The 24913-nt window shown below is 39.9% G+C and overlaps 1 protein-coding gene across 1 annotated transcript in view; it reads right to left on the reverse strand.

Annotated features, from left to right (window-relative positions):
- The window catches only part of LOC124594133 (alpha-amylase 1-like), a 113748-nt gene that overhangs the window by 72022 nt on the left and 16813 nt on the right, over nucleotides 1–24913 (reverse strand). Inside the window, exons 9-10 of the mRNA XM_047132489.1 lie at nucleotides 23888–24006; nucleotides 23628–23810 (exon numbers count right to left, since the gene is read on the reverse strand). Coding sequence (XP_046988445.1) covers nucleotides 23628–23810; nucleotides 23888–24006 — 302 coding nt within the window. The remainder of the gene's footprint in view (nucleotides 1–23627; nucleotides 23811–23887; nucleotides 24007–24913) is intronic.

Below are 24913 nucleotides of genomic sequence, written 5' to 3' on the forward strand. Positions count from 1 at the left end.
TCAGCAAGAGAGGAAGCGTGTGTAAGTCTAAATGAAAACTGGGAGGGCGTTATCAATGCCCTCACACATTTTGCCAACAATACGTTTGGAAAACCACTTGTGTGAAATGAAGCTTCAGCTTTATTGAATCAACTCAGCAGACTAGAAACAGTATTCTAGGTGACAGCTTGGAAGGAAATACTCCTGAGATTTAATAGTGTAAATATGAAACTGCAAAGTGTAAATGTTGAAATTTAAATAGTGCATGAATTATACGAATCACTTGTAGGATTTATTGTATCTATTCGTGGCATGTTCGACTGTTATGAAAATAAATCCAAGGAGATTGTGACTGACATACACTATGATTGCACCTATAGAAGATCACGAAAACGCAAACCTCATGATGACGAAGAAGCAAACTCTGAAGAAGTTTTTCTAACTGGAAGGCAAAAATTTAGAGTCGAAACAGTTCTCCCGTACTCGACAATTTCTACACCGAATTAGTGAGGCGGAAGAAAAGCTATTGAACACCGCTGGACCCCTTCATAGTTTTCGGTAAGTTTAAGAACAGTTCATCTGACGATTTTGCTGAACGTGCAGCAAAATTCCGAGCGTCATAGGAGACAGTTTTAGAGCCTTCTTTCCCTAGTGAATGTGTACATTTTGCGGAACTTTTGAATTCTTCTGAGATTAGTGATATACCAGGCGAAATGAGTAAATATTTACGAAAAGAGAGGTTCCCAGGGTTTGTACAGAAATTCCCCCTACTTATACCTCCCGAGGAGATCACGAATGTAAAATTAGAGAGATTAGAGCGCGCACGGAGGCTTTCAGACACTCGTTCTTCCCGCGAACCATACGCGACTGGAACAGGAAAGGGAGGTAATGACAGTGGCACGTAAAGTGCCCTCCGCCACACACCGTTGGGTGGCTTGCGGAGTATAAATGTAGATGTAGATTTATTTATTTAAATAGTTATATTCAAGGTTGATATGTCTCGAATTTCAAGATTTATCTTTATCGTAATTCCTAAAGTTGACATTGCTCTTAGAATACATCTGTCAATGCCACTTACGAATTGTTCAGCAGAACGCTCGTTTTCGGCTTTGAAATCGTACCTACGTTCTACGTTGTCTGAGTAGAGACTGAACGCCATGTCCGTTCTTCACATCGAGGCCGACCTCCTAACTGATAACCATCTGAACTATGAAGATATAATCAACGAGTTTTCTGCAGTCAAAGCCAGACGCAAACTTTGCTGACTGGTGAGTTTGTTTATTTATTCACATTAGTCTTAAAAATTTAAGATAATAATGTGATTTTTATTATAACTTAGAGCACATTCATTGGTTTTACAAACTAGGTATTACCTGTTTATTTTACAATTTCCGATGGCATACCGCGGAACCAAACCTCGTTTACCTGCAGACGTGACCGATGGCGCCCGACAATACTTAACAATACCCGAATGACCCAGACCGCTCGGCGCTGTACAGGCAAGTCATACAGAAACTGTAGTATATTATAACTGATGCGCATTCTTGCTGAAATGTATAGTTATCGCGGAAATGTACGTTATCGGAGGGTACTCTCAGATGAAAAAGTGTTAATAAATAACGTAGTTCAGTTCTGTCGATAAATACGTAAAACCTTTGCTAATACCGTTAGAAAGAGCTATGGTGAGAGCAGTAGCTGCAGTACAAAACTGTACTCTTATTATGCAGCATCTAACTACATAGACCCTAATGCTTTACACGTGAGCTATTAGATTATAAAACAAATTAGATTTTTCCAGACTAGTCTGCAAAATTATGCAATAGCGAATACAGTTCTGTGTCTTTTCGTCTGTGTTTAGTTATTAATTTGTACAACGAAATTTCTATTTCATTTTCATATCTTACGCTTTCCTATAGATTCACGAATTAATAAAAACGGGTTTTTTTCGTCAACTGCACATTCAAGTTATTAGATCGTAAAACGACAGTTTAATTCTAATTTTGAACGCATCTCTGTAAAAACACGTATTAATTTCTAATGAATGACACGTTCGCTTCAATTTTTAGACCGTAACACAATTTTTTTATTTTAATTTTCAACGGTTTCGTGTAAAAGAACATATTAAAAGTGAATGTATAACAAAAATCCATTGTCTCCGACACGCTTTTGCTGAATTTTTAGGTAATAAAAGAAAAGTTATTTTCATTGTGTTCGTTTCTGTTGTCTTTTGACAGAAGAATGTATTGACACAATGCTGTTTTAAGTGTATTTTATCCCCTACCGCGAACCAAGTACAGTTCAGGAACCGTATTACATTTTGATTGAGCGCGACCTAGACCGCTGACGCGTCCTTCGGAACAACGAATTGCAGAGTACGGAAACAGCTCAGAGCTGCAGTTATGAAGCGATCGGGTGATAGTTATTATTTAAAACATGGTTTGGGGGGGGGGGGGGCGCATATAACATGGTGTGGCTAGTGGTGCAAAATTTTTAAATCCGCCACTGATAGTGTGTTCCACAAGAATTACCCCCTCAGTTATTAAAATTATGTTATTTTTTCACATTAGTTAGATTGTTTCGTCTTTTAATGCTGTTAGAGCTCATCTTGAAAGTCTCTCTTGTCCATCTTTTTTGAAAACTGAGTAATTATGGTTCCCGATCAACTAGTGAGATATCTAAATTTGAAGTGTCGCTAAAACATCTCACACAGTGGTTGCTTATAATGGAACTACACGTGTGTTATGAGGCTCCAGAAGTGCTGCAAGTACTGTCGTTCTTTATGCAAAATAGCAATTCGTCAGTCCTTAAAGCAAAACAATAAATTTGCATATTTATAAAAACTCTTCAAACACTGAAAACAAATGACACCGCGGACTAATGCTAGAGTTCGTGGAAAAGCGCACATTCAAAGGACTCGTGATTAGAGAACCATCTTGCGAGGAATACAAAAAATTTCAAATATTTCTGAGGAAATTTTATCAGTCTTCGGTAGACAACATAAAGAATTGCTTCGAAGACTAGGGTTTCTCATAGGAAGCAGTCATACTTAATTCAGACACATGGCGTAGAGACGAATGTTAACGTGTGTTTTATGGTACCATGTCAATACTTCGTGCATGTAAAAGAGTGGATTTTAAACTGAAAGCACAGTTGAATCGCTGGTTACAGATTTTCGAACTTATAAAGAAAATCCTCAACGTACTCCTATTTGTGTCAAAGAATCTGTGAAAGCAATCGTAAATATACCTATATCTGCGGCTGAATGTGAACGCCACTAAATCACTGTGAGGGATGTGCAAAGGTAAGACATGTGATTATATCGTACAAACTTTAGTAAAGTCACCAAAGTACTTACTGGTCACGTAAAAGGGGCTACACGGGAAGAGTACAAGCAGATTTTTTTTTTTTTTGTACAGGTAATTCTATTCGTTGTTTGTAATTTTTGCTAGGCTATTTTATTGATTAATTAAGGGAAAAATCGAGAAGCTGTTACGTATTTTTATGCAATATTTCATGAACAGTTAACATTGGGAAAATGAATAATTTCGATTTATGTGAAAAAAATGAGTTGCAGGCAACAGTTGACAACAAACATTTAGGCCACGTGACGTCGATGCTTTTCAGTACCAGCACTAGACCAAACCAATTATTTACGGATCAGGGCTGTCCCTCCGTGCTCTATCCACTTCTCTAGAATAGAGAAAGATGTTTTTCTAGTCAGAGACAGCAAGAAATTACATTCTAGTCTTTACCGTATATAAAACTTTTACATTAATATCTAGAATTATTTCCAAAACTTAACATTCTATCTTCACATTGTCAAGTTGACTGTAGAGCGATCAGCTATAACTTGAAGAAGAACACACCAATCATTATAGTCTCGAAGTTTCTATGTTTGTATCAGTTGTTTAGTGATTCCTGTTTTACATTTAAGGCAGAGTCATTAATTCGGCGGTCAAATAGCTTTTTGATTTAGCCACATGATCAAAGATTACACTAGTTTAAAGTCTCAACTATTTTCTTTGCTTAACGCTATATGATACTGTGTGTGTGCAAAACGATAAGCGTTATGCTTTTTGCCAAGGTGATAGTGTGGAAGTGAATCTACTGCGTTTTTTTCCAATTGAATTGATACCATATTTGTCATAAATTGTCATTTTCCTGTCTTGAGAAGGTCAGTTTCAAGAAATGTTGGTAACTCACTTCTTCATATGTGATGGTAACACGCAAAACATAGTATACTTAGTTGAAACAGTCGGTTCATGTCTCGATTATTCCAGAGATTATAACTATTGTAGTACTTTGCTGCAGTCTATTATGTCGTTGGCGCACATGTAACAAATGACTGTCCCTGGCTGCAGGTTTGGTAGATCGTTCTAGCGTACGTTCCATAGTATGTTGCATTGAAATTTATACTGTGGTTTTGCACATTTACCTGCCTAGCGTGGAAGGTATGTTTACTTCCTGTATATTAAGACTAGAAACTTGCTGATCTTGTATAAAAAGTAGCAATCGGATTTGGGCCAGTATAACAGTTTACTGTAGACTCTTTATGAGTTCGTTGCAGAACATTTTCTGAACTTAATACACAGTCTGAAGTGTTTCGGAAGGAATTTTGCATTTGAATATAACCTGATCGAAGAACTTTCTTTCTCATTTAAAGAAACTGGATTACAGTGCTAACGAGGTAGCTGATTAATATGAATGCATTTGCAAGAGTTCCGATCCATGTACTGTAAAACTGGGAGCATGAGTAACCTGCGAATAATACTTTAGAGGCTTATACGGCGTTTCATGTGACCTGTTATAGATCACGTGTTATTACATTTTATGTAGGGCTTTTTTTCCACAGATGTGTTATCCATTTAACGTTACTAATAAATACGTACGACGAACAGGGGGAATGCTATAGCCCAACGTCGAATCTCTGCCAATCATTATTGTGACATGAGCAGTCTGCACCTTTGTTGACAGACAATTCCGTAACTGGCAATATACTATTATCTACGTAACTATTTCCCCACATTACATTATAAATATCTGTGTTGATTTTTCCTCTTTCGGACGAAATTCAGTGAGATTTGGTGTACTTGTCGGAGGAAGATAGTATTAATTTCATAACTCTCTTGCGGAAATATCAGCTGATTTCTGTCAGAGTGTAGGATTAACTTTTTTCGCTAAGTGACAGAATCATCCTTTTCTCTAGGACATACTTGGAACAGCTACAAACGAAATGGGCTTCATTTGTGACGACAGTTTGCAATATGTGCCACATCCATTGTCTTATAAAGGTGTATAAACAGAAAAATGTACTTCGACTTATTCACTCTACGTGTATCGTAATTTAATTAATTTACTCGCTTTTAACTATTGCATAGAATACTTAATAAAGTGCAAGCAACAGAAGGTTCACATTGATTGCCCATTTTAGTTATTCGTATATCGTCTTATAAAGAGTTTTACGTTTTTGGTTGTCTTTTATTTCACACCGGCCTAAAGCACATGTTAGATTACGGAAGTTGGCGGACAGGTGCGGAAGGAAAAATAGTGGTTTCCTGTGTCTGCCAGATTCATGCAGAATATTAGAAAGTGATAACTTCGTTAATGGTGACCTCTATATCAGTAGTCACCAAACCATCTCATGGTGCATGGTGTGCCTAAACAAAGATCGTGTCCGATATTCGAAGGTAAAGCGTTTATTGATTCGTATAATTAGGCGAGCACTTAGAATTCTGAGGCAAAGACTAAACACCATCTTAACACTTTCGACTCTCTCGCACTGAATAAACAAACTTGTGACCAAACACACTAATCCAAAACAGCTCGTGCCGGGTACATCAGACCCGAGAGTTTTTTCGGCTGACTTAGCTTTGAGATTAGACTTGTCTACTGTTTCTATGTTTCGATACAGTGTATCGATACGTGGAACTGTTTCAGTGTTTCGGAACGGCTGTTGTTCACTGTTTCGAAACAGTGGTGTTTCATTCCGCCCCTGTCTCGGACCAGATTCGATCTCGAGCCAAACACAGATACTGTATCGTTGTTTCAAAATGAGGCTGTTTCAATCCACCTGTGCTTGGAACGGACTGATTGTGTCGAAACAGTGATGTTTCATTCTGCTCTGTGTCGGACCACATTCGGGCTCGGCACAGGTACTGAAACACAACGTAACACTTCATGAAACACTTTCAAGAGTGTCGAAATCTTTTTGACAAGCAATAGCATGAAGCTTAAGAGATCCGAAAATAAAGCTTCGTTTCTAGCTGACTGTCCTATTTCGAAATGGCGTAGCATCTACTTTTCGCATACTATTCACATTCAAAATAATGAATATCTGAAAATCATTCAGTTAAACTATACTTTTTTTTATAACATACGCTTCTCTGTTCATGTACAGTAATCATATTAAGAAACGCAAGTAAGCCTACAACATTCTGAATAAAAAAAGACGTAGAGTGACAGTTATTAGACATATATATAAATTTGATGTAGATATAATTGCAAGCAATCTGTTTGACATGTCACTGATAGTGTAATGGTGAATGGGAAGGGCTGGGAAGCATGATGAATTTATAGGAACGGTTCGAAACACCTTGAAAGACCAAAATTTTTTGTTATATTTTGTTATTTATTCGAATTATTTGGCGTTATTTGTGGGTCTACAGTCACTGTGCCTATTATCCACAATGATTCTCTTGTGTGCATGGAAATTAGCAGGATGGGTATATTACCCATACTAACGGAATGTGGGAATCCCAGTAGCATATTCGTTGTTTCTGCAGTTTGCTCCCATCTCAAGTTCCGTTCGTGGTGGCTCTTCTGTCTTCAGCTATGCCTGTCCTCAGCCAATTGAAAAGTATGAAAGTCACAGGACACGAAAGCAGCGCATTTGCTGCAGGAAATACGAAACTGCCAAGACGCCTAAATGATAGTTTCACACTTTCTGCGATATGATTATCGCTCTCGTACCTCATTTGTGCTTATATGGACATACTTATACAGTAGACATTCAAGATGACAAAATGTGTAGGATTATTAGATTACAAAATACGAACTGTTTCACTGTTTCGAAACTGCGTATCGAAACATTACATTGTACTGTTTCATTTGTTTCGAAACAGTTACGTGTTTCAGTTTGCCAATCTATATTTGAGATGATGAAAAACAAAGGTAACGGACCCACGTAAATGCCTCTGTTGAGTGGTTTTCTCTTGAGCTCTACTTAATACCATTGTTGCCCACATTGTGTCTGTGTTATGCGTGTTTCGACCCGACACGAGTACCTTTGTCGCTACACGTTTGGAAAGCAGCCCTACGTCACCGCCTGTGCTATTCATAATTCCAGTGGCCGCTCGTGAGGATACATTTTCGGTGTTCATAAGTTTTTAGACTCAGATCAACCTGAATGTGTGAAATAGCATCTGCTATATAATAGTTACGATTAAGAACAAATCCGTACAACTGCAGCCACTGCCAATAATAATAATAATAATAATAATAGTAATAATAAATAATAATAATATAAGTAATAATAATAATAATAATATGCAGAGTAGCGCTCGGCAAGACGCTGGAAGAATTCTGCATTGACAGAAAGACAAGAGCAATCATTCGCGAAACATTAACTGACACAGTCTCCAAGGTTAAATTTATGGGGGATATCTCGGAACCATTTGAAATCCAAACTGGAGTGCGACAGGGTGACGGACTTTTACCATTACTCCTTAATATCATTCTTGAAACAATTATCAGGACATGGGAAAAAGAAGTCAAAGGAATCCAAACTGGCATTAGAAAAGATAATAGATTTAATGTGAAGTGTTTAGCTTTTGCGGATGACCTTGCAATCCTCACGAATAATACAAAAGAAGCCACTAACGTCATAGAGAAGTTACACGAAATTGCACAAAGAACTAGCCTGCAAATCTCATATGAGAAAACCCAGTACATAGAAAGAGTGCCACAAGACAAATGGCCTATTGTGACAACCCATGGGAAAATCGTACAAGTACCACATTTTAAGTACCTGGGAGAAATCATCCAGCCATCATGGATCAACCTAAAGGCCAATGAGGAAAGAATAAAAAAACTACAGAAAGCATATAAACTCACGTGGAACTATTATAACAAAAAGTCCATATCCATTAACGCACAATTGAGGCACTACAACACTGTCATACTTCCGGAGGCACTGTATGCATCTGAAACAACACAAATAGGTGGGCAAACTAAAATCAAAGAAATAGAGAAACAAGAAAGGAAAATTCTCAGGAAAATTTTTGGCCCGATACAAGAGCAAGGAATCTGGAAGAAGAGACCAACATCAGAATTATATAATTATACAGACAAGATTACGGATACAATAAGCAAAAGAAGAATGCAGTTCTACGGACATATCCACAGGATGAATGAAAACAGAATTTCAAAGCGAATTCTTAAAGTCATCAACTCAGGCAGGGGAAAACAAAATGGATAAAAGAAGTTGAAGAGGACCTCAGACAAGGACACGTAACAGTAAACGATGCAGAAAATAGAACTGAATTCAGGAACATCATCAAAAAACATAAATTTGACACCACAACACAGAAGAGACCAGGATGCAAATGGACAGCGGAGCGAAAGAAACAACACAGTGAACACATGAAGAAAATTTGGGCTCAGAAAAAACATAAACAATCATCATAAAGGAATTCAAGTTCAAACGCTCTCTTAAATGGGAATAACCAAAAATGATAATAATATGCATAACTTATCTGACGAAGGAAAGTCTTGCTTTTCTGAAGTTTTGTTGTTCTGGACATAATTAAGTAGTGGTTAGGGCAAGAACGAAAGAATGTATAAGCTCTCATTACTTTCCTTCTCGTCAGCCACGGCATTACTTAAGTTTTTTCACTCACCAAGTCTCATTTTCTGAAACAGGGAAGCGACATACTTATGAAATGCGCTATTCTTCCTTATTGTCCACACAAAAAGTTAATATTACTAGACGTTACGCTGCATGACTGACATTGCCTGTTTATAAAGGAAATATATGCGTCTGTATTTCAATCGCGCCAATGTATCGATCACTTTAGGATTCAAGTCTTTAGTATGATTCACAAACTTTTCTCAATTGCAAGCATTGTCAATGCCGGAAGTCTGTTGTCTGTCACGGTGTTTCGAAGAAACGTTTTTATCCTTTTTATTGTTAAGCAACAACGTTCCTCTAGAGGAGTTGTTATCCTCATGAGTTCACATAACTGCGGAAATGTGTCTAGATCCAAGTTGTTGCCTAGTAGAAGTTGCAGCATTGCAAGAACGCCACTTGCGCGTTGAGTCTTTCCTTCTGTAGTATACTTAGGTCTGTTCTCGGTTGCGCCTTCGATAACCATGGCTACGTGTCAACAGTAATGTCAAGTTCTCTCCCAGGAAAATTTGACTAAAATAGAGAAAATGAGCTCACATATAACAATTTTGATGCCACAAGGCGATGCCTGAACGTTCATATGACTTATTATGACGTCACGAACTTCCTCCACATCTACTACATTTGTTTTCTGATTTTTCTTTTCTTCTGAATTTGTTGTTCACAAGATGATGAAATTTCTTCAGTGGGCGTAGTTTCCTGAAGAGTATTTGTGCGTATGGCATGACCATATGAAAAAGCTCTTGCCAAAATAAGAACTCACGATGTTTGAAATTGGAGAGGAGGCCTAGCTTTCTCGTCTGGTTTTGTCATCTGCGCGATCAGAGACGGTAGTTTCTTCTAAACACTCGATCATACTTTCCTCGTTTTCTTTAACTGTGTTGACAGCCTGAATGTTAAACACCCATCCTGTAGCTGCTGTTCGTGGTAGTTTAGTTTGCACAGTTCTGTCTAGCACACTTGTTCTGTGTGACGACCAGGATAAAAAAGCTAGAAAGGTTAAGGGATGAGGAAAAAAACTGGCAGAATTGTTTATTAACGCAGCTTTTTGCAGGACCAGATTAAACTGATGAGCATAGCAGTGAAAATCACTGCTTAATATCTGTCTGAACACCGTTAATGCCTCCGCCCATAACAGCAGCACCATCATAGCCACATCGGAGAAGTAACTGCTGCTCACAAGCAAACCCATTTCTGACTTTCTGCGCATTGACGTCACGCAGGAACAGCTCTCGGCGCGCGCGAAGTGTACGTTTGAGCTTTGTGTTGTGGTTCGTGCGTGTTGTGTTTCGTGCGTGTTGTCTTTGTGCAGTGAGTGTTTTTCCGAAGTATGTGAGTGTGTGGAAGCAATGCCATTTTGTGCTGTTGTTGGCTGTAATTCTCACAATCGCAATACAAAAGGGACTGAAATAGTGTTGCATTGTTTCCCACGTGATGAAAGTCTGCAAAAGGTCTGGCTTTCAAAATGCTTTAGGAAAGATCCTGTGAACGTAGGAGACGCAAGAATATGCTCTCGCCATTTCAAGGAAACGGACTATATCCGGGACTTACGTTCAGAACTGTTAAATTTACGGCGGAAACTAATCCGTAAGAGTGATGCGTATCCGTCTTGCAACTTGCCTTGTGGTAGTAGCGCCAGTGATAACACACCGATTGCAATAGAAGAAAGGAAAGAACGTTTTAACAAACGTGAAATTCGTAGAAGAAGCCTAGAGACTTTAATGAAGCTCTCACCACTGAAGAGGAATGTTGACAAGTGTACATTTACAGATGAAGTTCTTTGTAGTGATCCACATAAAGTCACTTTACAGAATTCTGTAGCGTCACTACAGAGGAGAAATTCTCATCTGAGGAACATGTGCATGAAATTGCGAGCACGTAATAAAGATCTTAGAGGTCAGCTGTCATCAATGAAACGACGTGTGCACGAAGAAGACTTTAATAAAAGGGAACTTGTGTCTCGTGAAAGTAATCGAATACTGGGCAAAATATTTTCACCCAATCAAATTAGAAGTTTGTTGCACGGGTCAAAACTGGTTCGATGGGGCAAAGAGGACATTTGTAAGTCTATTACTTTACGTGCTGTTCCGCAGAAGAGTTACAATTTCCACAGAGAAAAACTCGGATATCCTCTACCTGCAGTGTCAACTTTGCGTTCTTGGATAAACCGCAGTTTCAGTTGTCAACCAGGGATTTTGAAGGATGTTTTAGTGATGATGAGAATGCAGGCTGCAACACTGACTGACAGGGAACGTATTTGTGTTTTGTCGTTTGATGAAATGAACATTGACAGTAAAATAAATAAATCAGCAGGTCCTGATGGGATTCCAATTCGGTTTTACAGAGAGTACTCTACTTCATGGGCTCCTTACTTAGCTTACATTTATCGCGAATCTCTTGCGCAACGTAAAGTCCTGAGCGACTGGAAAAAAGCGCAGGTGACGCCTGTATATAAGAAGGGTAGAAAGACGGATTCTCAAAATTACAGACCAATAACCTTAACATCGGTTTGTTGCAGGATTGTCGAACATATTCTCAGTTCGAATATAATGGATTTGCTTGAGACAGACAAGTTGCTGTCCATGCATCAGCACGGCTTTAGAAAGCATCGCTCCTGCGAAACGCAAACTCTCTCTTTCTTCACATGATATCTTGCGAACCATGGATGAAGGGTATCAGACGGATGCCATATTCCTTGACTTCCGGAAAGCGTTTGACTCAGTGCCCACTGCAGACTCCTAACTAAGGTACGAGCACATGAGATTGGTTCCCAAATATGTGAGTGGCTCGAAGACTTCATCTACATCTACATCTACATACATACTCCGCCATCCACTTCTTAAGTAACAGAACCCAGTACGTTGTCCTCGATGGTGAGTTTTCATCGGAGGTGAGGGTATCATCTGGAGTACCCCAGGGAAGTGTGGTAGGTCCGCTGTTATTTTCTATCTACATAAATGATCTTTTGGATAGGGTGGATAGCAATGTGCAGGTGTTTGCTGATGATGCTGTGGTGCACGGGAAAGTGTCGTCGTTCAGTGACTGTAGAAGGATACAAGATGACTTGGACAGGATTTGTGATTGGTGTAAAGAATGACAGTTAACTCTAAATATAGATAAATGTAAATTAATCCAGATAAATAGGAGAAAGAATCCCGTAATGTTTGAATACTCCATTGGTAGTGTAGGGCTTGACACAGTCACGTCGATTAAATATTTGGGCGTAACATTGCAGAGCTATATGAAGTGGGACAAGCATGTAATGTCAGTTGTGAGGAAGGTGGATAGTCGTCTTCGGTTCATTGGTAGAATTTTGGGAAGATGTGGTTCATCTGTAAAGGAGACCGCTTATAAAACACTAATACGACCTATTCTTGAGTACTGCTCGAACGTTTGGGATCCCTATCAGGTCGGATTTAGAGAGGACATAGAAGCAATTCAGAGGCGGGCTGCTAGGTTTGTTACTGGTAGGTTTGATCATAACGCGAGTGCTAGGGAAATGCTTCAGGAACTCGGGTGGGAGTCTCTGGAGGAAAGGGGGCGTTCTTTTCGTGAATCGCTACTGAGGAAATTTAGAGAACCAGCATTTGAGGCTGACTGCAGTACAAGTTTACTGCCGCCAACTTATATTTCGCGGAAAGACCATTAAGATAAGATAAGAGAGGTTAGGGCTCGTACAGAGGCATATAGGCAGTCATTTTACCCTCGATCTGTTTGGGAGTGGAACAGGGAGAGCAGATGCTAGTTGTCGTACGAAGTCCCCTCCGCCACGCACTGTATGGTGGATTGCGGAGTATGTATGTAGATGTAGAATTTGTTACGATCAGCAAGATGACAGGATTCTTGGACCTCACAGCAATGTCCTCGTTGTCATGGTCAGAGGCTTGTTTGCAACGTGGAAGCAGCCTATCTATTTCAGTTTTGACGTTCAGATGACAGCAGCACTTTTGAACGAAGTAATTGTTTCCCTGGCCAGCATTTGCTACAATGTTGCGATTTACTGTTTTTTCACATTATAAACTGTCTTTCTGGTCATTGAAATGTTTTTTCTCTTGGCAGTTATACTATAGATTGGTTACAGAATGTGAGTTATGTGGTAAGAATACGTTACCGTCGCAAGTAAACGTGATGAATAGTGAAAGCAGGCGAGATACCACATGGACGGCTAATAGGAAAACAAATAAACGGGTGTGAACCATGATACAACAAAGGAATTCAAGAGACAGAACTACCAAAATGAAACGCAACTTAAAAAAATAAACCTTAAAAACATATGTTTTGACAGAACACAGAGAAACTGTGTGACTTTGAAAATGTTGCGTGCATTTTTAGCGGCTTCTGCGACAAACTATTAAGTTTTCATCATTTCCTTGAGAGTGCTCACATTCACATTTACTGTAACATCTAAATCGAACAAGGAGGGGATTAGATTGACTTGTTGCTCTAGCATGAAAAATTTGCGGTTTCCATTCAAAAGGCAATTCCTTTCGGCTTCTAATAGAATAGTTTTGCAGAACCAACTGTCATTATAGATCCCTTTTACAGCCAGCTGTTCAAACGGACGTCACACCACGACACAGACACAGATTTGAATACAGTGAAAAAAGAAAAAAAAGAAAAAAAAGAAGTGAGGTTGTACCGAGATTTGCCCACGTGGCAGTCAGACATCGTGACTACTTAACCGCGACGCCATTACTATTTCGAACTGCCCTACGTGGTACGACTTGTGCTTGTATCGTAGAACGTTTATTTTTTTTTTCATAGTTCAGTACACCTTCTTCCTGTTTTCATGGTTCACCTGTGTTCAGTTTTTTAGGTGCTGTCCACAGGACCCTCGTACCACTAAATCTGAGGGGCATGTGATGGGGAGTTTCCGTTGTACGTGTTCCTTCACTGAGCCGTGAATAGCATTTACTAAATTTACAAGTACACTAAACACTCCTGTGTTTTCTGAATCTTCCCTTTCATCGTGACCGCGTAATGCTAACTCAAAACGACCCACAAAATTTTGTGCAGTCTATTAACGTGGAGAGGATAGGTCTATTACTCTTCACTTGCTCGTTGTGTTTCTTCACAGTCTCTCTGTAGTCATTGTCAAGCTGAGAATAGATGTTCGCTTTACCGCTGACAGTTCAGTGTTCGCATTTTTGCGTAAGTGGGAGTTTTCGTGCTTTTTTGTAAGACAAATGTACAAGATCCCTAACACCTGTGTTAGTCCACTAATTACCTTCTGGGCTAAAAATCAGACATGGGAAAGAATATAGTGCCTGTCTTACGTTGCACCCATACAACCACTTATGCTTATTCTACATTCCTTTGCTAAATGTTCGCTTGTAGTCATGCTTATTTGATTTTCTCACATTCTCTGGCCTGGGGGCCCTAGTTCCTTTGCAGCTAAATTGTCCTGGTAATTTAGTTTTCTGTTGGCTCTTAAAATCGATTGAAGAGAGTTCATCTTGACACTGCACGCTGCACACGAAAGCCGATTCACTGCTTCCTGTCCGTACTGTCACCCACACATTACTCAACCAACTTCAGACACAAACTGCCGTTTATGGAAATGATTTAATTCAGGTGGTAGCGCCTTAATGTCTACCAACATGGTCAGCTGACTACAGGTGAAAAAAACCAACTAAACTGGTGCACTCTTCTGGAGGAATACAAAAGGGTTACTGTGTGGTAAAATCCAAAACTTAATAAACTATAACTAATTCAGAAACCCATAAGATAGGTTTTTCTGTCAGTATGACTACAACATATAGCGACGTCCGATTTAATTTTACAATATATCGAATGAATGTGCATTGTCGACTAGAATGTTACCACCTAGCGGGATTTACGCCTAGCGAACTGGGATAAAAGTCTCCCAAGCGCATGGAAATAAAGGTCTGCCATAGTGTGTAACCATCTAGTGGTATTTCGTAAACTTGTAGCTGAGTGGTAACGCCTAGGCGTGCACTCCACGAACTGTACACTTTGTTTACCTGATCAGCGACCCGACGCGATCGGTTAGTGTCTACCGTCGTTACATTTCGTGTGCATCACCCGACTAGTAAATTTGTTATTATAACTGTTTTGACAGCTCACGTGTTTGAGGAAGTGTTCATTGAATACATAGAAAGTTTCACATATATTTCTCGAAGATGTCCAAATTTCTCACAGATGCGGAAATTATGTCACAGCAGCTACGAACTGATGACGAACAGTCTCTGAGGAAAGCTAAGAAGATGGAGAGGATGACACTGAAATAAGTGAGCAGATTCAAGTGTTGTTGTCTCTTCAGATGACGAAACTACGAATTCATCTGTTAGTAGAGATCACTGCATGAGCAATGATGGCCAGACTGAATGTCATATAAAACCAGTTAGTCGTAGGGGAAGACCCAAAAGTCGTAACATATTCTTCATCCAGGTGTTTTAGTGCTGGCTGTAGCAGCAAAGACTCTTTTCTTTTTATATTGTTGATTAATTGATGGATGACATTGTTATGTACACTAGTATGCACATAATGAACAGTCGTGGACAGTTTGAGTGATCACGTAGCTCACAGGATACAGACCGTGTGGAGATGAATGCCTTCCTATGTCTACTTCTATAAGCAGGAACTGAAAAAACTACCCATCTCTATTTCAGACATATGTGAGGTATACGTAGCCCTGATGTATTTGCGGTTACTATGCCACATAGAAAATTCCTATTTTTATCCTCACTGTATTCGGTTGTGAAAAAAGCACTCGAGGTGAGAAAAAGACTGAAACTTAGCTGCTGTTCATGAACTAATCACACCGTTGCAAGGTAAGTATTTGAAGCTGTAGACTCCTGTAGAATATATGACAATAGACGAGCAGCTAATTCCATATCGTGGCCGATGTTCCTTTCGACAATACGTACCAAAAAAGAAAAAGAAAATACGGCATAAACTGCTCCGGTAAACTTGAGAATATTTTATCTCATGAACTTAAAAATATATGTAAGCACACAGCCAATTAGGCCTTTAAACAAACCAAACAAGCGTACAGAAATAGTGCTACGTTTTGTTATTCCTCTAGAATATACAGATATAAATATAGCTCCTGCCAACTGGTACACCAGCTTTCCCTTACAAGAATTCAATTTGAAAAAATTTTGACATTACTAGAACTATTACGAAGGGACAAATCTGGTATTATCCCGCAATTTTTGCCCAATAAACAAATAATTTCAGCTACAAGTGTGTTCGGTTTTACACAAGATGTAGCAGTGGTGTCATATGTCCCAATCAGATTGCGATCTGTTTGTCACCTTCGCAATACGTAATAATGGAAAGATCGATGAAGAGACAGGCTCTCAGAAAAAGCCAGAAGCTGTATCAACCATACAAAATATGCAGCAGTCACCTGTGATCAGCTACCTAGTAATGCCCTTGGTAGAAGAACGAGAAGATGGCCATTAAGAGTGTTTTCCTGTTGGTAAACTGTCTGCTCTTAGGTCTATATCCTTTACAAATTGCGCTTTGGTATTAAAGTTACAAGACATGAATTTCTGCAGACTGTGACTAAGAGCTTACTAACAAACTATATTGTCCGAAGGATGAACAATTCGAAATCTACAATAAAAAGAAGCTTTATCTATCAGAACAAAGGATTTGGTGCCGACACTTAAGGATGGAAGGAACAAGGTAAAGCTGCCTAGCAAGAGAAGACAGTGTCATATGTACGAATGACAGCAAGAATTCCACAGTATGTGTGATTTGTTCCAAGCATGTATGTAGAAAGCGCACTACGGCTATCTGCACGTTCTGGAAAGAGGCAACAAATAATGAATGTTTTATACTGCCTTAACGTGTAAAATGTAATGCCTCTGTGTTAAAAGGATACTGGAACTTAATAATCAGAAATCAATTATTTGTAAATAAAAGATGATCAAAACGTAATTAAAATTGTTATTATCCTTCTAAAAGGGAATCAAAAAGTACATTTTAAATAATTGTTTCATGGAATGATGGAGTTTTGTGTTCTTCTTAGTGTTTTAGTTTCGAGTTACACTGGCCCCACGGAGTGTTAGCGCATTTTAATATATGTCACTGCTTAAGGGTTAAAGGTTTTTGTCGAGGAATTTTATTAGTGACTTAAGTTGGTGGTGGTGGGGGAGGGATGTGGGGGGAGGGGTGTCTGGGGATTTGGGTGGGGGGTTTGGGACGTTGTACTACACTTTCATAGGATTCTATTAGTCTGGACTGTGGTCGTTCCACTCTGAATCGCTCCTGTGAGATACTGCAGCACACTATAGGACTGTGACAGTATCTGATCCAGAAACTGATGTCTGGAATTGTAGTTAAATGATGTTGGTTCTTATCGTCTATTTACGAATAATACATCTATTTTATTACGGATGTGAGTCAGACGCTTGTCTTTCAATTAAGCTTTAACTGCATAGTCTGCGAACGCACTCAGGGCAGTAAAACTCTAGCTTTCACTTACCCTGATCTATGTAAGTCAACTCTCCACCTTTATCGGATAAGAAGCAGAAAGTTAAAATTCCGCTTCTTTCATTTTCTTCTGCATTTACGATAGCTTTCAGAAATTACAGAAGAACATCGATTATTCGAATGCCCATCAGTCTTAACATCGGTTAATCGAAAGAATTCCAGTTCTAAAATTCTAATGCTGCGATAATCCGGCCGTAGTGGCCGTGCGGTTCTAGGCGCTACAGTCTGCAACCGAGCGATCGCTACGGTCGCAGGTTTGAATCCTGCCTAGGGCATGGATGTGTGTGATGTCCTTAGGTTAGTTAGGTTTAATTAGTTCTAAGTTCTAGGCGACTGATGACCTCAGAAGTTAAGTCGCATAGTTCTCAGAGCCATTTTTGTGACATTTCGTACTGCTGTTGTGGCGTCTGCAATGGCGACCAATTGTAAACACATTATTTTTAGTGTTAACGATAAACTTCATAGTGCTTTTAAAGAAAGCTAGTAGTGAATCAACCTTAGCTCTGGAATACAGAGTGGGAAAGACAAAACATAGGTCATTAAAAACAAAACTGATGTCTTCATAAAATTTGTGAGTGTATTTGACAGTGAGGTTGGAAACTTGCATTTTTTGCTGGGATGACCGCAGTATCGTCAGGATTTGAAGAATGCGATCAGGAAAATATTCAGGGTCTGTTCGAATGTGATGTTGATGACCCTGGCTACCAGGTACTGACGGACGATGGAATCATTGCCTGTGTCATCGAAGACCAAGACCATAGCGGACGAGGGGAGCATAGTGACAACGATGGTGCTGAAAGGATCATACACAAGTGACGTAGTTTTGCATTATCTTACGACAGTTGTGAAGTGGTTAGAACAACAATGAGAACGCGACGCTCTCCGACTGCTGTCTTTAAAACATTTGCGAAGCTTCGTGGCAAAGGAACGCGAGATTTCCCGCAAAAACAAATGTTTACAGTTCTTAGTCTAAATTATAGGTCTATTTTAATGAGCATTTTCAGCTTTTGGTACTAAGCTACGTATTTAGTTCATCGTGTTACTTGGAGTACAAAATATACGGGGTATTAACAATACCTGTTTATAATGTACCACAATAGTGTAGGGGAAGTCGGCACGAACACTTTGATGTAACACACGTGTGATCTATCAAACTGACCTACAAAAGCCATCTAACTTAACAGCCCATACGTGCCGCGGATATTTTTTAACATCTTCTCGTTCTCGTATGCCACCGGCTTTCACTTGAGCTTGGTTGTGAGATTAATGATAGGAAAAGACTTTTGAACACATTATGCAAAAACTAATTGCACTTACAGTTCTGTCTAAACCTTACAAACACAGAAGTCTCATTGTAATAAATCCAGAAAAACGAAATGTTTTGATAGCTAATTATGCGCTATTAAAATTCACAAAATTGCGAGGTAAAAGATTTGTAAACGCACGACTAAGCCGGTGGCTTAGGAGGACGCGAGCGTATTGTGAAATCTCGTCCGACGCGCAGGCGCTTTGTATGCCAATTTGAGGATGTTTACTGGCATTACAGACCACGAGAGTCCTATATCAAAGTGTTCGCGTTGATTTCTCTTACACCGCTGTGATACGTTTACATCGTGTATGCGCTCATTTTAGAGTTTGTTTCTTTCATATTCCTGTGAACAATAGCAAAATATGTTTTCGTAAATAATCAGTTACTTGGAGAATGAGTTATCGAAATAGCCCTCCCTCCCCATGCCCTCTATCTCATTTGTTTCGGACTATCGATGCCCTACTGTACTAAATGCTGGGGGGAGGGGGAATCATTTCAGACAGTCAACCCTTATTTACATAATTTCTCTGCTGTGTTAGTGCTCCGCCTCAAAAGACCTCTATGTGAACCGGACGATAAACTTATTTTCGTTTCAGTTTTTTGCTCTCTAGGATTCGAAAATTAATACTGTTAATTAATATACAGTCTGATAACTCCTAACTAACTAATTTTGCAGTCCAGGTTTCCAGCGAGCGTAGTTGAAAATACTTATAATTTCAGTAACTACATTATAATGTAGTTCAATAATATGATTTAACGGAGAGAACAGTGAAAATCCCAGTCGCAACGACGTTGTCAGCAGTAAATAGTCGTTGTATGTATTTTCGCATTGTTATTTTTGTTGCTTCGCTATGTATTTTGAAGGTCTGTGTAATGAGGTCTGGTATTTTGCGCTGTGCCTATATTGGTAAGACCCATTAATTCCATTAAACAGGACTGATATAAATGTTTTGGCTAAAATTAATTGGGTTATCAAGTACTATAATATGAAAATTCTCATTATAACTTGAAAACGAAACAAATTATGTACCTAGTTTCTAAGTCACTAGAAATTTCAATTCTGGAAGCCGCCATTAACAGTTGAAACGAAAGAGTGCTACATCTCTCAACACTGGCATCCAATAATGCTCTAGAAAGAAACTGAAACGGTAGTTTCTTGGTATATGCCTCGAGTGATGGTAACAACGTAGGGGTTATCTTTTTAGTCTGTTATTGTATCATAACCTAATAAACTAATCAGATAACAAAATACTGGGTTATTGTGAGAGACGGCAATGGAAGTGTCCAAAGTCAGAGTTAACTGTGCATTTTATCCTGTTTCTTGATACATACCTGTTTATACAGAAGATATTCAAACATACTACTCTCTCTCTATTCGTTTAGTCGGTTCCGACTCTTCGTGACCCCATGAACCAAATCACGCCACTTTTTCCTGTCTTGCACTTTCTCCCGTAGACCTTCCAGGTTGGAACACATTGCTTCTGTGATGCCATCGATCCATCTCATCCTCTGACGTCCTCTTCTTCTAGTTCCTTCAATCTTCCCCAGCATTAATGTTTTTTCCAGCGAGGCATGCCTTCGCATTGTGTGTCCAAAGTAGGTCAGCTTTTGTTTTAAGATTAGACCTTCCAGGGAGAAATCTGGTTTAATTTGCTCCAATATTGATCTGTTGGTTCTCTTTGCAGTCCATGGAACTCTAAGAAGTTTCCTCCAACACCACAATTCGAAGGAGTCAATTCTTCGCCGTTCAGCCTTTCTAATGGTCCAGGTCTCACACCCATACATCACAACTGGAAAGACCATAGCCCTCACAATACGGATCTTTGTTGCTAGTGTTATATCTCTGGACCTTATAACCTTGTCAAGGTTTGACATCGCCTGTCTACCGAGCAACAGGCGTCTCCGGATTTCATGGCTGCAGTCACCGTCAGCAGATATCTGGGAACCGAGATAACTGAACGTGGTCACTACCTCCATGGTTTCTCCTGCTATATCCCACGAATTGGTAGGTGTAGTTGCCATAATTTTCGTTTTCTTCACATTCAGCATAAGACCAGCCTTTTCACTTTCGTCTTTCACCTTTAGTAAGAGTGTTCTCAAATCTTCTTCGCTTTCTGCCAATAGGATCGTATCATCCACGTACCTGAGGTTGTTTACATTTATTCCAGCTATTTTAATTCCTGTTTCTCCTTCATCTAGCCTCGCATTCCTCATGACATGTTCTGCATACAGATTGAATAAGTACGGTGACAGTATGCAGCCTTGCCGGACCCCTTGCTGAATCTTTATCCATTTCGTTGTTCCATACACAGTTCTCACCGTGGCTTCTTGGTCAAGGTATAAACTCCGTATCAGATGAATGAGGTGACCTGGTACACCCATGTTTTTCAGTACGTTCCATAATTTGTTGTGATCGACGCAGTCAAAGGTTTTGGCGTAGTCAATAAAGCAGAGGTACATATCTTTCTGGAATTCTCTCGCTTTTTCCATAATCCACCGAATGTTAGCAATTTGATCTCTAGTTCCTCTTCCTTTCCTAAATCCAGCTTGTTCTTCTGGCAGCTCTCGATCTAGATATTGGCGAAGTCTATTTTGTAAGATTTTCAACATAACTTTGCTAGCATGTGAAATAAGTGCGATTGTTCGGTAATCTGAGCATTCTTTAGAACTTTTCTTCTTTGGAATGGGGATGAATACTGATCTTTTCCAGTCTTCTGGCCACTGCTGCGTGATCCATATTTTTTGACATATTGAGTGCAGCACTTTCACTGCATCCTTTCCAGTGACTTTAAACTATTCTGGTGGTATTTCATCATGTCCACTAGTTTTGTTATCAGCCATATTTTCAAGGGCCCACTGGATTTCGCTCTCCAAAATATCTGGCTCTAGTTCTAAATTAACATTAACATCAGCAGTAGGAGCCCTGTCATGATGCAGTTCTTTCTTGTATAGGTCTTCTACATATTCTGCCCATCTTTCCTTAACATCCTCTGCTTCACTCAGATCTTTCCCATTTCTATCTTTTATCATTCCAATTTTTGCCTGGAATTTTCCTTTAATTTCTCTAATTTTCTTATAAATATCTCTTGTCTTCCCCATTACGTTACTATCTTCAACTTCCTTGCTCTGTTCATTAAAGAATATATTTTTATCTCTTCTAGCTAATTTCTGAAAATCTTTATTTAATTCAAACATAGCTGATCTATCTCCCTTGATTTTTGCTTTCCTTCGTTCTTCTGCAACTTGCAGTGCCTCAACTGACAGCCATCTAGCCTTCTTACTGTTCCTTTTCTTGGGAATGTGTTTCTCTGCGGCCTCCTTGACAGTATTAGCTACTTCTGTGCACATCTCTTGCGAGCTTTTGTCCTCCAGCTGTAATACATTAAATCTGTTTTGTACCTCTGCAGCATAGTCGGAGGGTATAGAGTTAAGGTCGTATCTGCAAGTTGGGATACGTTTTGGTACATTCTGAAGTTTCAGCCGAAATTTTGCAATCAGGAGCTCATGATCTGATCCGCAGTCAGCCCCAGGTCTTGTTGTAGCTGACTGAACCGCGCTCTTCCACCTCTGATTACAAAGTATGTAATCAATTTGGTTCCGGTGTTGGCCATCTGGCGAAGTCCAGGTATATAGGCGTCGTTTTGGTAGTTGAAACAGTGTATTAGTAATTATCAATGAATTTTCTTGGCAGAATTCTAGGAGTCTCTGTCCAGCTTCATTTGTTGTACCAAGACCATATTTCCCTGTTATACCTTCTACAGCTTCATTTCCCACTTTTGCATTCCAATCTCCAACTATGAAGACGATATCCTTTTTTGGTGTTGACAGTAGTAATTCTTGTAAATCTCCATAGAACTGGTCAATAATTTCCTTTTCAGCATCGGTTGTTGGTGCATAAACTTGAATTACTGTGACGTTGAGGGGCTGACCTTGAAGTCTGATGGACATCATTCTGTCATTTTTATATTTGCATCCCATCACAGCTTTTCTCACTTTATCACTAACTATGAAGGCTACTCCATTACTTCTGTTGTTATTGTGCCCAGAATAATACACCATATGGCCATCCGAAGCAAATTCTCCCATGCCAGTCCACCTCATTTCACTTATTCCCAATATGTCGATGTTAATTTTCTCCATTTCTCTTTCCACTATGTCTAGTTTTCCTTGATACATGGATCTTACATTCCATGTTCCTATGCAGTGCTTCTCTTTGCACCATCTTACTCTTCGTGAAGCTCCTCTCAACCTGGTTCCCCCCGGAGATCCGATCGGGGAACTTGAAACTCCGGAACATTTTGAGCTGAGCGAAGCCATGGGGTTTTCTTGGGATAGTTCAGTGGTGGTTTCCCGTTGCCTTCCACTGTCCTCCAACTCCTATCTGCTCACCGACTCAGTTTCCCGATGGGGTTGGTTACCCAACCTTCCGCTGAGTTGCTCGGCTTAACAGGGGCACCACGTGTAGGTAGGAAGTTGGAGAATTGAGGTGACAGAGGCTGTGAGAACTCTCTTGCTGAGTTCTTGTAATCGCGTATCACCCCCATTTTATGCCAGAGTCTCATGATGTCTGCAGAGACCCCCCCCCCCCCCCCCAGGTCATACTACACAATGGGTTAATTTGGTCATAAGCCTTATGGAAGTGCAAAAATTTTATTCATCAAATTGGGATACAGCACATCAGTTTGTTTCACTTTTACATTGAAAAACAAAATGAAATTTAGCATTGATCAGTGAAGTTGGTATTGAATAATCTGCTTTGTCAGTTCGTTCCTGTGGTCTCTATAACGCCTTCCAGTCATACTGCGAGATTACAGCTTGGCCTGTAAAATAAATTACAAATTAAGGTGATTGCTGTGGTGTAGTTCATTGACAATTCCAGGTTGTGTTTCAGTAAGCTGTGAACTGAGATACGGCATAAGATTACACCATGGTTAAACAGTTCTATAACGCAACAGATATCGGCTGTACTTGAGACTTTTTTACACGCTTACTTACGCCTGTGTGGATAGCCACAACACCATCGTCCTGGTTGTATGGGATTTCGATGTAGGCTGTTCCATCACCGTTAACGGTGATGGTCTTGCCCGTGCAGCTGCTTCCACTCTTGTTACCAGAGATGACGTCACAGTATGAACCAGCGGGTAGGCCGGTCTGCAAGAAACCAGTGATTATCAGACTTTTACATGTCAAAATCAGTGACGCTATCTAATAAAAAATGCGACACCTACCTGAAGCGTTTGTTTCAGGTCGGAATTGGCCTCGTTGTTAATGGCAATGAAACCGGTGTTTCCTCTGGAGAAAGCAATCTGGTAGTTGCCGTTGTCCCACCAGTTGCTCATCGCGGTAGCTGATGGCATAAAGTAGAACGAAAACATGTAATTGCTTAAGAATGAGTCCAAAACGCTAACATCATTGATGGGGAACTTGTCAAAATGCTTACTTGTGAATTAAGGGCAACGAAATTAAAGTTAAGTATTAGAAACGTAAAGTGCTAAGAATTTTATATACTGCTCAGCTTAAGCGAAGGAAATTTAGGTACTTTACTCAGATTTAACGAGCTCCTGGCAAGGCCATGAGGGCCTTAGGGATTTCTACCGGCCGCCATGTCATCCTCTGCCTTGCGGCGCCACGCTGATGCGGTACGCTGCGCGAGATTAGCCGAACGGTCTGAGGAGCTACAGTCATGGACTGTGCGGGTGGTCCCGGCGGAGGTTCGAGTCCTCCCTCGGGCATGGGCGTGTGTTTGTCCTTAGGGTAATTTAGGCTAAGTACTGTGTAAGCTTAGGGACTAATGACCTTAGCAGTTAAGTCCCGACAGATTTCACACACATTTTTTTTTATTTTTTTAAATTTCTTATGCGGTACGGAGGAGTATGCGGTCAGCACACCGCTCTCCCGTTCATTTTACGGACTTTGCACACTTTGGAGCTGCTACTGCTACTACTCCATCAAGTAGCTCCCAGTTGATATCATGAAGCTTAGTGCAGCCCGAACCAATCCTCCCATAAAGTAAAAGCACTTGGCGGTGACGAGAATCGGGTCCTCGCATGGAAGCCATCCCCGCTGACCAGTACGGAGGCGGATTGTTACTTAGATTCCTGATTTTAAAGTTGTCTTTTCTGTTTATGGCACATATAACAATAATTGCATTAATACGAGGTAGCGAGACAAAGTGTGATGTTGGGGCTTTGATATGCTGTGTCGCTTAGATAAATCATCTGTCCCACAAAAATTTCTTAGTTTGTAACTGGTGT

This window comes from Schistocerca americana, chromosome 2 (genome assembly GCF_021461395.2).
Source record: "Schistocerca americana isolate TAMUIC-IGC-003095 chromosome 2, iqSchAmer2.1, whole genome shotgun sequence".
NCBI classification, from domain to species: Eukaryota; Metazoa; Arthropoda; class Insecta; order Orthoptera; family Acrididae; genus Schistocerca; species Schistocerca americana.